Raw genomic sequence first — 14035 nt, forward strand, 5'->3', positions numbered from 1 at the left:
CCCCATACCAAACAGACCCTTACTTCTCACTCCTTCTTTTCCTCACACCTCTTTTCCTTACCCCTCTCAACTTCTTCAACACTCATTCTTCCTCAACACTCCTTCTTCATATATTATACATACCACCGTAGCCATCTTCCTCAACAGAACACTTCATCTTCATCCTCCATCTTCATCTTCATCTTTATCCAAGACCCGAACCCACCCGTAGACCCCTCAACCGTCGCACCGCTCCGTCTTCCCCGTCGCACCGGCTTCCCGGCTCCCACCTTCTCCGGCTCCGTATCCCCGTCCCGTCGTACCCCGGCTTCAAGATGGTTTTAATAATCACCGTGAACTTCAATCGGGCTCTATTAGGAGTCCCGTTTTATATCAATCTTCGGATAGAGCTCCGGATCCGAGCAATTACGACTTGGTTTTTGGTCAACTTAGCCGGCCAAAATCAAATCAACTTCCACCGTACGTGGAATCCTGGGCCGCGTCTCCGGATGCTACCGTTATAAAATCCCGAAGTTTATAATTCGGGGTGAATAATTACAAATATGTTATGCATGCTACCGTTCTTAAAAAACGGCCCATTTCGTTGTTTTCGGGCGAAAAGTTTACTAAAAAATGACACTTTTCGTTGTTTTCGGGCGAAAAGTTTACTAAAAAACGAGTCGTTTCATTGTTTCTGGTAAAAAGTTTACTAAAAACAACACTTTTCGTTGTTTTCGGGGGAACAGTTTACTAAAAAACGAGTCGTTTCGTTGTTTTTGGGCGAAAAGTTTTTTACTAAAAAACGAGTCGTTTCGTTGTTTTCGGTTGAAAAGTTTCTTAAAAAACGGCCCGTTGTTATTTTCGGACGAAAATTTTACTGAAAAAACGACACTTTTTCGTTGTTTTCGGACAAAAAGTTTACTAAAAAACGGCCCGTTTCGTTGTTTTCGGGTGAAAAGTTTACTGAAAAAACGAGTCGTTTCGTTGTTTTTGGCGAAAAGTTTACTATAAAACGAGTCGTTTCGTTGTTTTCGGGTGAAAAGTTTCTTAAAAAACGGCCCGTTTCGTTGTTTTTCGGACGAAAAGTTTCTTAAAAGACGACCCGTTTCGTTATTTTCGGACTAAAAGTTTACTAAAAACGACACTTTTTGTTGTTTTCGAATGAAAGTTTCTTAAAAAACGGCCCGTTTCGTAATTTTCATACTAACAGTTTACTAAAAAACGACACTATTCGTTGTTTTCGGACGAAAAATTTACTAAAAAAACGACACTTTTTCGTTGTTTCGGACGAAAAGTTTGAAAGCTTGAAAAAACCAGCTTGACGGGAAAAATGGCAGTTCGACCACCGGGTATTATTTTCTTCCCAACTTCCCCCGTAAGAATTCTTCCTCCCTACTTCCTCACTTCTTCTTCTTTTCCTTACCCCTCTCAACTTCCTCAACACTCCTTCTTCATATATATATATGTATATGTATATATACATACCACCGTAGCCATCTTCCTCAACACAACACTTTATCTTCATCCTCCATCTCATCTTCATCCAAGACCCGAACCCACCCGTAGCCCCGTCAACCGTCGCACCGGCTCCCACCATGTCCCCGTCGCACCGGCTCCGTCTTCCCCGTCGCTCCGGCTTCCCGGCTCCCACCGTCTCCGGCTCCATCTCCCCGTCCCGTCGTACCCCCGCTTCAAGATGGGTTATAATAATCACCGTGAACTTCAATCAGGCTCTATTAGGAGTCCCGATTGATACCAATCTCCGGATAGAGCTCCGGATCCGAGCGATTACGGCTTGGTTTTTGGTCAACTTAGCCGACCTAAACCAAATCAACTTCCACCGTACGTGGAATCTTGGACCGCGTCTCCGGATGCTACCGTTATAAAATCCCGAAATTTATAATCTGGGTGAATAATTATATGTATGTTATGCATGCTACCGTTCTTAAAAAACTGCCCGTTTCGTTGTTTTCGTGCGAAAAGTTTATTAAAACACGACACTTTTCGTTTTTTTTCGGGCGAAAATTTTACTAAAAAAAGAGTCCTTTCGTTGTTTTCGGGTGTAAAGTTTACTAAAAAACAGCACTTTTCGTTGTTTTCATGTGAAAAGTTTACTAAAAAACGAGTCATTTCGTTGTTTTTGGGCGAAAAGTTTACTAAAAAACGAGTCGTTTCGATGTTTTCGGGTGAAAAGTTTCTTAAAAAACGGCCCGTTGTTAATATTTGGACGAAAAGTTTACTGAAAATACGACACTTTTTCTTTGTTTTCGGACGAATATTTTACTAAAAAACGGCCCGTTTCGTTGTTTTCGGGTGAAAAGTTTACTAAAAAACGAGTCGTTTCGTTGTTTTTGGCGAAAAGTTTACTATAAAACGAGGCGTTTCGTTGTTTTCGGGTGAAAAGTTTCTTAAAAAACGACACTTTTTCGTTATTTTCGGACGAAATGTTTACTAAAAAACGGCATGTTTCGTTGTTTTCGGGCGAAAAGTTTACTAAAAAACGACACTTTTCGTTGTTTTCGGGCGAAAAGTTTACTAAACAACGACACTTTTCGTTGTTTTCGGGCGCAAATTTTACTAAAAAAGGAGTCGTTTCGTTGTTTTCGGGTGAAAAGTTTACTAAAAAAACAACACTTTTCGTTGTTTTCGGGTGAAAAATTTAGTAAAAAACGAGTCGTTTCGTTGTTTTCGGGTGAAAAGTTTCTTAAAAAACGGCCCGTTTCGTTGTTTTCAGACTAAAAGTTTACTAAAAAACGAACGAAAAATTTACTGAAAAAACGACACATTTTCGTTGTTTTCGGACGAAAAGTGTACTAAAAAACGGCCTGTTTCGTTGTTTTCGGGTGAAAAGTTTACTAAAAAACGAGTCGTTTCGTTGTTTTTGGCGAAAAGTTTACTATAAAACGAGTCGTTTCGTTGTTTTCGGTTGAAAAGTTTTTTAAAACGTCACTTTTTCGTTGTTTTCGGATGAAAAGTTTACTAAAAAACGAGTCTTTTTGTTTTTTTCGGGTGAAAAGTTTCTTAAAAAACGGCCCGTTTCATTGTTTTCAAACTAAAAGTTTACTAAAAAACGACACTTTTCGTTGTTTTCGACGAAAATTTTGTTACAAAACGGCCCGTTTCGTTGTTTTCGGGCGAAAAGTTTACTAAAAACGACACTTTTCGTTGTTTTCGAACGAAAAGTTTATTAAAAAACAACACTTTTTCGTTGTTTTCGAACGAAAAGTTTACTAAAAAACGGCACGTATCGTTGATTTCGGGCGAAAAGTTTATTAAAAAACGAGTCGTTTCGTTGTTTTTGGCGAAAAATTTACTATAAAACGAGTCGTTTCGTTGTTTTCGGGTGAAAAGTTTCTTAAAAAACGGCCCGTTTCGATGTTTTCGTACTAAAAGTTTACTAAAAAACGACACTTTTCGTTGTTTTCGGACGAAAAGTTTCGTAAAAAACGGCCCGTTTCGTTGTTTTTAGACTAAAAGTTTACTAAAAAAACGACACTTTTCGTTATTTTCAGACGAAAAGTTTACTGAAAACGTTTCGTTGTTTTTAGACTAAAAGTTTACTAAAAAAACGACACTTTTCGTTATTTTCAGACGAAAAGTTTACTGAAAAAAACGACACTTTTTCGTTGTTTTCGGACGAAAATTTTGAAAGCTTGAAAAAACCAGCTTGACGGGAAAAATGGCAGTCCGACCACCGGGTATTATTTTCTTCCCTACTTCCACCGTAAGAATTCCTCCTCCCTACTTCCTCACTCCTTCTTTTTCTTACACCTCTTTTCCTTACCCCTCTCAACTTCCTCAACACTCATTCTTACTCAACACTCCTTCTTCATATATATACATACCACCGTAGCCATCTTCCTCAACACAACACTTCATCTTCATCCTCCATCTTCATCTTCATCCAAGACCCGAACCCACCCGTAGCCCCCTCAACCGTCGCACCGGCTCCCACCATGTCCCCGTCGCACCGGCTCCGTCTTCCCGGCTCCCACCGTCTCCGGCTCTGTCTCCCCGTCCCGTCATACCCCCGGCTTCAAGATGGTTCTAATAATCACTGTGAACTTCAATCGGGCTCTATTAGGAGTCCCGATTTATATCAATCTCCGGATAGAGCTCCGGATCCGAACGATTACGGCTTGGTTTTTGGTCAACTTAGCCAGCCAAAACTAAATCAACTTCCACCGTACGTGGAATCTTGGGCCGCGTCTCCGGATGCTACCGTTATAAAATCCCGAAGTTTATAATCAGGGTGAATAATTATAAGTATGTTATGTATGCTACCGTTATTAAAAAACAGTCTGTTTCGTTGTTTTCCGGGCGAAAAGTTTACTAAAAACGATACTTTTCGTTGTTTTCGGGCGCAAATTTTAATAAAAAACGAGTCGTTTCTTTGTTTTCGGGTGAAAAGTTTACTAAAAAACAACACTTTTCGTTGTTTTCGGGTGAAAAATTTATTTAAAAAACGAGTCGTTTCGTTGTTTTTGGGCGAGAAGTTTACTAAAAAACGAGTCGTTTCGTTGTTTTTCGGGTGAAAAGTTTCTTAAAAAACGGCCCGTTTCGTTGTTTTCGGACTAAAAGTTTACTAAAAAACGACACTTTTCTTTGTTTTCGGACGAAAAGTTGTTAAAAAACGGTCCGTTTCGTTGTTTTCGGACTAAAAGTTTACTAAAAACGACACTTTTCGTTGTTTTCGGACGAAAAGTTTACTAAAAAACGGCATGTTTCGTTGTTTTCGGGCGAAAAGTTTATTAAAAAAGGAGTCGTTAAATTTTTTTACAAAAAATGATGAATATATAGATATATTACATATTGTATAAAGTTTCAATTCTTGGTTCAGTTCAAATGGTGAATATATATTACATATTGTATAGATTTATCAAATGTTAGTTCAGTTCAAATGTTTGATGTTGTATGTTGTTAAACTAGGAGTCGGGGGTTCAAACCCCACCCTCTTCAAAAAATTTGGATATTTACTTTTAGAATTAATTATAGTCTCAGGGTTAAAATGGTCATTTAAATGTTTTTTGTCGGTCAACTGACGGCAAGGGCACAAACTGCCCCGCCAAAATTTCATAGTGGCTAAACAGTCGCAATTTCGTTTTCAGTGGTTAACCCATCCAACGACGATATCAATCAGGGAGGCAAATTGCAGATTTCTCTTTATTAATTATTAATATTAATTAGTTTATGTTAATTGACTCGTGAAAAGCTAGATTGAGCTGAGCTTAATCGAACTCAAGCATGAGCTCAAGCCTAAAATTAAGCTCGTTTGATATACGAGTTTGAGCCCAAGCTTCAATTAATGAGCTCGAGTCAACTCGCAAGTCTAAACAAGATAATTTTTAAAATATATATTTAATAATTATTAATTAATCTATATAATATTATGAAAAAAATAACTAAATAATATATATTAAGTTATAATTGACAAAACTCTCTATATATATAAATAAATTTATAAAATTAATTATGAAATTGTAAACAAGTCAAGTTCAGAGTCAGCTCAGCTCGTTTACACCCATATTGATGTATCCTTAATCTTGATAGTGTGATTTGTACAAGGAAAAATGGTTATAGTATTCCATCAAATTTTATAAAATGTTTAAAAATAATGTCGTGGTGATGCGGACCTGAAGAAATATGACCCGGCCTCAGCACTGATGTGATCAACGACATCAGCGCTATTCTCCATTAATATAAAATACTACAGAAGTTAGAGAACTTGGGGCTCTCTTTTTCACATACACTTTTACTTTTTCACTTGAGAGGGGGAATCAAGTATTGATTTAAACGGTGTTCTATTTTATTTTTAACGAATCAGTTTTAATCACGGGCTAGAGGTTGACTAGAGAGAACATATTGTTGAAGGGTTTGGAGCACTTGGTTGGTTTGTATATGTAATTCCTTCAAATAATTGTTGTAACATTTTACTGTGCGGAAGCAAAATAATAAATAAAAAACATAGAATACTGATATTAACGCTTAACAATATAAAATTATCATGTTTTCTGGGAATGATTAATGACGCACGTCTTATACAAAGCTAGGTCAGGTCGCAGCTATTATACTATCACCATGCCAACTCAGTCTCCTAATGTATTAAAACGTCTAATCACAACAAAACAATGCCATATGATAATAAAGTTTCAAAATATTTTTCTTGATAAATAGGTTAATAACTATCAATAGTTTTAGTGGGTTGATTGTTGTTTTGCTTGTGTATACTCATATTTTAAGAGGGCTAAGAAATATGAGAAAATCATTATACGCATTGAAAAACTTGTGATATTGTGATTTTGGCAATACTTCCACAACTTGTGTTATACAAAACTAGTAATTTAAAAATTACTTACATATACGTTTTATTTATTTTTTTTATTAAAGTGCTTATAAGCTAACCTACAACTCATTACAAGCAAACTCCACACGACGTGAAATGAATCATGACTTCTTGAATATTAATCTACCAATAATATTAAATACATGTTTATGAAAGTTGTTTAGCTCTTGTAAATTAAAATTGTAATGCAAAATATAAGTTTTTTTTCCTCATAATCCACTCGACAGTTGGCTATGAAGATTTCTCAAACCGGTTAAGATTTTGCTACATGTTTTTTTGAGTCTCGATTTAAATGGCGATCATAACTATGAAACTTTTCCCTATCATGAAGGATTCAGCTAATAAAACTCAAATTTTGTTTCGTATGTAATTGCTCCAACTCAATCACGCTTAACTGTAGAGTTACCATCTCATAGTCGTTGCGCCCAAAAATCTTTGGTGATGTTTGACATTGTGTATTTCTTGTAATCCAGTATCTCTCTTGTGGTCGTAACAAAAATGAACGATGCGAGATTTGCCAAAAATGTCACAAGGAGTTATACAATATTGTTAGAAAAGGACTAAGACTCAAGCCTTTGAAGATACACCCAACATATCATACATGTGTCCTAAATAAGGTAAGGTATACCTCTAGGCGTTTAGTCATTTAAAAGGATAGTTCGCACCCTCACTCGTGTCTAAAACGTACATAGGCATCTCGCCAATTGATGCGTGCTTGTTACAATACTTGGACTTTTACGTTCTCATATGACTAACTAATTACTTTTTGTTTGTAAAGTAGTATAAAGATAGATGATTTTAATTTCTTCGAACTATTTAACTTTTCTTTTTTACTTCACAGTTTTTTTTGGGTGTGCATATAAATTTGGACATGAACATTTAAGATATGATATTTTAAAAATTGATTAATGTCACAAATAAAAGTATACTCATTATTATTAATGTGTGGGTTGCTTGGTTATTTGGGTAAACTCAATTCAAAAGTATAATGTGAGCATTCCCAAGTTCCCAAGTATATATAAGTTCACACTCATCTCTTGGTATTTTTGTTTTGAGTTTTATCGTATAAGTTCATATGTGCTTTATCAAATTGTAAATTCAAAGTTAATGTTAATTAAGCTTTTTAAGAACTACAAGTTAGGTATATTCTAAAAGATGTGGCAAAGCAAAGTATAACCCTCAATAAACAAGTATTGACATTCTTACACCTCATTCTAATATTCTTAGCACTCCCACTCAAGAAACCTCATTACAACCAAATGCTTCTACAAATACCCAAATCATATCTTGGTTCCTCCTCACCTTCAACTTCTTGAACATTTTCAATGGCGAATTCGTTTCTCATTATTGGGATTTTAAGTCTTTTGTTGTTGATCCAAAACAATGATGCATACGAGTTTATGGTTGGAGGTTCCGGTGATTGGAGTCTTGCATCAACCACCTATAACCAATGGGCCAAAAGAAGCCGTTTCCAAATTGGTGACACCGTCTGTAAGTTCATAATATATATACATGACACATTCATTATATAACCAAAAATAAATAGAAAACTATAATAGCTGCATAAAAACTATCATTTTACTTTTTACTATGATACATAAATTGATTATGTAACTACTTACCACATAACTCATATTATATATTATATCTGTCAAGCAGTATATACAAGTTTCAAGTTATAGTAAGTTTTTAATATCTTTGTTCGGGTTGTAGTATTCAAGTACGAAGCCGAGAAGGACTCGGTGGTTGAAGTGAGCAAAGACGATTACAACAACTGCAACGCGGCATCACCCATTGCAAAGTATAGTGATGGTCACACAATGGTTAAGTTAAACAGCTCGGGTCCTCATTATTTCATTAGCGGACTTGTTGAGAACTGTAAGAACAACGAGAAAGTTGTGATTGTTGTCATGGCCGATAGAAGCAACCGTCACCAACCGCCCCCTAGCTCACCACCGTCTCCAGCTCCAGCAAGTGAAGAGTTGCCGTCTCCTCCACCAGCTAGTGAAGAGTTGCCGTCTCCTCCACCGGCTCCAGCAACCGAAGATAATCACCCGACACCCGCTCCAAGCACCGTTCTTCAAATGTCATGAGTTTAGTGTATTCTATCCTTGCTTTTGCTGGCTCTTATGCTGTTTATGTTATTTGAGTTTGAATGATTTGTTTGTCTTGTTTATTGTTGTATTTTTCTATAAGATACATAAATAAGTTGTTACCACCTTGATTGTATTATTTACAACAAAACTAATAATTAAAAGCTTAGTCATTTGTGACTTTGTTCATCATCTAGGTGTTGATATAATGATATCTGCTTGGTTCATAAACAATTAAATCCATCAACCATATAAACTAAAGTAAACGTTGGTTTTGAGATTGTGCCAAAAAGCAAATGGTTTAAAACAGGAGTGAAAAAACGAACACGAAAATAATAAATTTATAATTGTCTCTGTCTGACATGTTTAATAAAGTTTCATGTTCAGTTTAATGCGTTTATTACACGTTTAGATAAATAGATTAAACGAGCCATGTTTGAGTTACATGACTTTATATGTGTCTAAATTAGAGTCAATGTTCTTTACACACGAATAATATACAAATCGTGTTAGGTTAAACAATTCAACCCTCCAACCCGACATTGACGACCCTAGTTTACAGTTTGAAATCTCAAATTTACGACACTTGTCTTAGAACCGACCTAGTTTAACTTCATTTATATACTTCTTTCGGATTTCAAATATGCAATTATATATGTTACTTGTATACATGAAACAAATCTCACCATCAATCCTAATACAAATTAATGCAATGTAATAATATTGAAAAGAAAAGAAATGTACAAGCTGGAAAACTGAGTCGGTTTCAACCGGTTGGCCGGCTAGCCAACCCAACTGGCCGGTTTGGTTTGTCGCTTATCGATACCATAGTTACAGGTTCGACCATTCCATAAAAAGCAAGCCGAACAAGACCATGAACGCTTACCCTATAATGAGACCCGATTGGGGCAATTCTTTCTATTGGCAATTGTATTATAAATTTGGATATATAGATAGATCATAGATGTAATTCCAAAATTATCTAACAAAATATATAAGATTCAGATGTATATGGTAACAATGGTCTTTTGTAGATGCTAAAAGTTCTCTCTCTGCATTCACTAAAAGTTCTTCCCCAATTCAACCTTTTTTTTAACCAGTCTCATTGTGTTATGCAGAATCGAATCCAGTATCCCGGCAGCCTGATAAACAATCAATCACACACTCAGATAATATTCCCACAATCAAACCAACACACACACGTGGAACGAGTAAGATAAAAACGAACCGTGAAAACACCACCAATGATGGCACAAAGATTGGTGATAAAATGAGAAAACGATTTGGGATTTTCTGTAATCAAGACCTGTGCACGAAACAAAGGTTAAAACTATTTAAAAAATAAAGTTAATAAAACGAAGATGATATTAAATTGGGTCGAATTTCAAAACCTGCATCGGGGACGGCTCGTAATGAAACTTCACAACAGGGACTGATAAAGCATGTGTCAAACTACTATGTGCTGTGAACTCATAATCCTCAATCAGTTGATGAGTTGACCTCATTACCTCCGTCTTCACAAGTTGAATATAATGCTCCACCTACATCAATTTTATCTATTAATATTAATATAAAATATATACTTTTTAAAAAAAGTTATGCGTTAAAAGAGCTTACAGTCACGTTTGCATGATCATCAGGGTCGGTGAGATACGACTTGCCATTTAATTTGGCGTGACTCGCACCAATGTAAGGCAGTATCCTTTTAACATCACTCATCACTCTCGGAGTGATTTTCTTACCAAAAGAAAAATCAGTTATTACATGTGACATGTTCATCAGGGTTGAATCGAATGAGTGGGCCCCTGAACGGGCTGAAATTACAAGATTACCAGGAACCTGTGCCATAGATAAGATAATCAGTCATATAACATGTACCATAATACTACTTCAAGTGTACATTTACCTTTTTGACCCTCACGAACCCTTCAATTCTGCATCCAGCTTCATGTGGTGCGGGTCTTTTTGGGTTCTCAGTAGTTGTGCCGGATTTATCCTCCAATGAGAGATTTGGTGAGTCCAATGCAATTGGTGCAACTAGTTCCTCCATTGTCTGTAGACGAACCGAATCTTGAATTATCATTTATTTATTGTTATCGCATACTAATTTGTGAAAATGTAAATACCATTGTTACCTTCACTAAGGTATCGGTATCTCTGTCACCATAATAAGATTCATGATCATGGTGCCCGTGGTCATCCCTGATTCATAAAAACAATATGTAACGGAATCTTTTATAAAGAAAATATAATTTAATAAATTAGGTTTAAAACAATAACTTACTTAACATCACTGCCCTTACGGAATATGCGAATAGATGGATAACCTTGTATGTGGTGACTGAAATCCAATATAAAATATTATAAATAACAAATTATATAAACCAAATAATTACCAGAGAAACAATAAAAATAGATTAACATAATGAAAATACTTTAAAGCAAGAATCTGAATATTTACTTTCTACACAAGTCAACTTCTTCAGTGCAGTCAACCTTTCCCATAACGATACGTCCATCCACTTCAGGATCATGTCTGATAACACAAGGATGAGTCAGCAGCTAATATTAATAAATAATAACCAGATATTATTTGCAATTTAACGAGTATAAATTTAGACCTTTCTCTTATAATTGCGGCCGCCTTCTCCCATGAGGGTTTCTAACACAATATTTAAAAAAAAAAAGATGCGTAAAGATGTGAAGGGTAATATGGTCAATTAAGAAAATGCAGTAAAGAGGCGATGAGAAATGGAGAATACCAAGCGGTTGCTCCAATAGCACCAAGGAGCATAGAAATTAACAACCAAAATCGCATGCCTGCATTGTACCAAAACAATATACTACTAAAGTCAAACAACAAATTATGAGCATAGAGCGTTTACATTCAAGAATTTGTTGATTTACGTACTGATGAGATATCCTATCAAAATTATCTGCATTTAGAGTAACAGATCCTTCACCATATTCCTCATCATTATCCTCATCATGTTTGACTCTAAGACTAACTGGTCCAGAGTCAAACTCAGAGCCGGTAGTTTGTAAATGTTTATTAATTGAATATTTGCGCACGGTTTTTGTTATATTTAACCTGTTCTGTAGATAAGAAAAACAATACACATGTGATAACAGAAATATACAGGTAATCCTATAATATATAAAAAAATTAAGATATTAAACTTACAGTTCCTAGAACATCACTCATGTCCACGGATGCAAACTCACAGGATAAAGCTGGAAGACTGCATTGAAATAAATGAATAATTCAACCATTGTTAGCCACCAAATAAAGCAAAATAGACACATGTGATTCTTTAAAAAGTATAGAATGAACGCTATTACTTAAAATGATATTGAGTACAACAAAATTATTGTTCAATAGTGACTAAAATCTATAAAAGTAATCAACAGCATACCTAATATTAAAGTCAATCCGTAAGTAATCCTCATCAGGACTTCTGTCAACTATGATAGAAGTCGTGGTACTGATACTCAAATAATTATGTAGCTCCTGCAATTAACGCGCTGTAAGTAATAGCAGAAAATAAGTCAATAAAAAAGTACAAAATGATAATTCCTACCATTCCAAATAAAAACATCATGGCAAGAGCAGCTATGACAGACAAGCCGGCACCCGACAGTGACGCCTCTGTCAAATCTCTTGGAATTTTCCTGCCACACAAGAAAATAATAATATAAATAATTTGACCTAATCAAACTCAAAGATCCACTTCAGTGCAACTAACAAATCCAAAATCAGAACAGCCAATAAAAATGGAATGATATATTTAATTTTATACATTGGTACGAGGTTACACTGACCAATCATGACTATAATATTGTGAAATTGATGAGAAAGACATAGATATATGACAAACTTAAGGGAAAGAAAATCTTGAAATAGTGTCTTACAAAGTGCCAAATTAAAAAAAAATCAACTTGCCTTTCGAAGTTTTTAGTATATTGAAACTGAAAACAGACAAACAATATGAGCTATATAACTCCAAAATGCATTTTGCTATAGCAAACCAATACTTTCAAGTTTAACTATTCACCCAATTTCTTTGATTGAAGACTAACTAGTTCTGTCATATTTAGCATTAAAAGTAGCAATTTGACCCTCAAAAGTCAACTAGAGTTTTCCATTGTTATTCTTTTAGTTTTCTCTGTAAATATAGTTACATAACCCACTATAATAAGACAAGTTATCTTAATATTATTCCCCAAATACCAAGAGTAAACTGATACTTTTAAGGTTTATCTATCCACCCAATTTCTTAGATAGAAGACTAACAAGTTCTGTCATATTCAGCATTAAAAGCAACGATTTGACCCTCAAAAGTCAAATATGGACTCCTATTGTTAATTCTTTTAGTTTTATATACATATACAGTTATAGAACCCACTATAATAAGGCAATTTAGCTTGATATACTGTATACAAAGGGATTCTCATGACTCATATCTTTTTTCTGTAAGTCTGGTTTCCATTGCTGTCTAACTAAAAATAAGCATTCAACCTTCTCACCACTCCATTTAACAATTTCAAGTCTCCTATTAGGCAAAAACACTTCTATACCTAATAATTCATGTTAATTTTGAAATTCCATCACCACATCTCCAAATAAAAAATCCAAGTAACAAAATCGATTCAAATAAGCTACGTTTATCACTTCCATTTCGAAACCGGAGTAACGAAGTCGATTCAAATAAGCTAAAATTCAAATAAGCTACGATTATTACTTCCAGTTCGAAATCAGAGTATCGAAACCGATTCAAATAAGCTCAAATTAAAATAAGCTATGATTATTACTTCCGGTTCGAAATTCGGAGATAAGCTAAAATTTACATAAGCTACGATTATCACTTCCGGTTCGAAAACTGAGTAACGGAATCGATTCAAATAAGCTAAAATTGAAATACGCTACGATTATCAGTTTATCACTTCCAGTTCGAAATCGGAGTAACAAAATCGATTCAAATACGATTATCACTTCCAGTTCGAGATCTAAAATCAAATAAGCTTAATAAATTCATTACAATCAGCCGCAAATTCACACGCACATCAATCAATCAGATTCAATTAACATTCATCAAACGTGACGTAATGCATACGCAACCACATCAACCAGTAATCAAACACGAAATAATCAGCCACAAGCAGGCATTCATATAAACTTATAACGTTCACAACTGAAGCATCAATCGCATCAATCATATCAATCATAACAAACACTAACTGATTAACTAACACATACGAGTAACAAAACAGTAACGATTTAAGTTGAAATTAAGCTTATTCGAACCTGTAGAAATCAACGGATTTGATTTTGGCGGTGGAGACCATGGCCGTGAAGTGGATCTGAAGGTACAGTTAGGGTTTGTTCTTCAGTTCCAAATTACTAAGTGCGTATGGAGGTTGAAGACGAAAATGTAACAGTCTGTTTTTGGGCAATTTATTGTTGTGCCTGAAATATAGGGGAGTGGATTCCGTGCATGTGAGTGCAGGGTAGGGTAACGTGGACCGCTTTGAGTACAACACACAACAGCACGACTGGAATTATATAACGGGAAAAATTTAGGAAAAAAAGGAGATAATTAATTTATTTTTTATTTTGTTT

General features: G+C 35.2%; 2 protein-coding genes across 2 annotated transcripts; one reads left to right on the plus strand and one right to left on the minus strand.

The window, feature by feature from the left end:
- Window positions 1–7280: 7280 nt before the first annotated feature.
- Window positions 7281–8544, plus strand: LOC143545419 (early nodulin-like protein 9). The gene is made up of 2 exons (XM_077037322.1): window positions 7281–7813; window positions 8036–8544. Exons 1-2 carry the CDS (start codon window positions 7648–7650, stop codon window positions 8413–8415), a joined length of 546 nt encoding a protein of 181 aa, XP_076893437.1. The 5' UTR covers window positions 7281–7647; the 3' UTR covers window positions 8416–8544.
- A 767-nt stretch (window positions 8545–9311) lies between these two features.
- On the minus strand, window positions 9312–13842 carry LOC143545420 (protein disulfide isomerase-like 5-4). Its single transcript, XM_077037324.1, has 15 exons — window positions 13721–13842; window positions 11997–12087; window positions 11832–11926; window positions 11600–11657; window positions 11327–11511; window positions 11178–11235; window positions 11037–11077; window positions 10877–10951; window positions 10700–10756; window positions 10551–10617; window positions 10322–10468; window positions 10033–10254; window positions 9807–9956; window positions 9644–9721; window positions 9312–9557 (listed from the first exon to the last, which is right to left on the minus strand). The coding sequence occupies exons 1-15, from the start codon at window positions 13759–13761 to the stop codon at window positions 9477–9479; spliced, it is 1446 nt and encodes a 481-aa protein (XP_076893439.1). The 5' UTR covers window positions 13762–13842; the 3' UTR covers window positions 9312–9476.
- Between the last annotated feature and the right edge of the window lie 193 nt (window positions 13843–14035).

This window comes from Bidens hawaiensis, unplaced genomic scaffold (assembly GCF_021521415.1).
Source record: "Bidens hawaiensis isolate Kalapana, Puna unplaced genomic scaffold, B.hawaiensis_p1.1 tig00013977_1, whole genome shotgun sequence".
NCBI classification, from domain to species: domain Eukaryota; kingdom Viridiplantae; phylum Streptophyta; class Magnoliopsida; order Asterales; family Asteraceae; genus Bidens; species Bidens hawaiensis.

What these genes read in the sequence shown, in the direction of transcription:
- LOC143545420 (XM_077037324.1), bottom strand. Translation starts at nt 13,761, where the DNA reads ATGGTCTCCACCGCCAAAATCAAATCCGTTGATTTCTACAG. An exon ending in CGGATTGACTTTAATATTAG is followed by an intron (nt 11,658 to 11,831) that starts GTATGCTGTTGA and finishes ATTTCAATGCAG; the next exon opens with TCTTCCAGCTTTATCCTGTG. An exon ending in GGTTCGTGAGGGTCAAAAAG is followed by an intron (nt 10,255 to 10,321) that starts GTAAATGTACAC and finishes TCTATGGCACAG; the next exon opens with GTTCCTGGTAATCTTGTAAT.
- LOC143545419 (XM_077037322.1), top strand. Translation starts at nt 7,648, where the DNA reads ATGGCGAATTCGTTTCTCATTATTGGGATTTTAAGTCTTTTGTTGTTG. An exon ending in CCAAATTGGTGACACCGTCT is followed by an intron (nt 7,814 to 8,035) that starts GTAAGTTCATAA and finishes TTCGGGTTGTAG; the next exon opens with TATTCAAGTACGAAGCCGAG.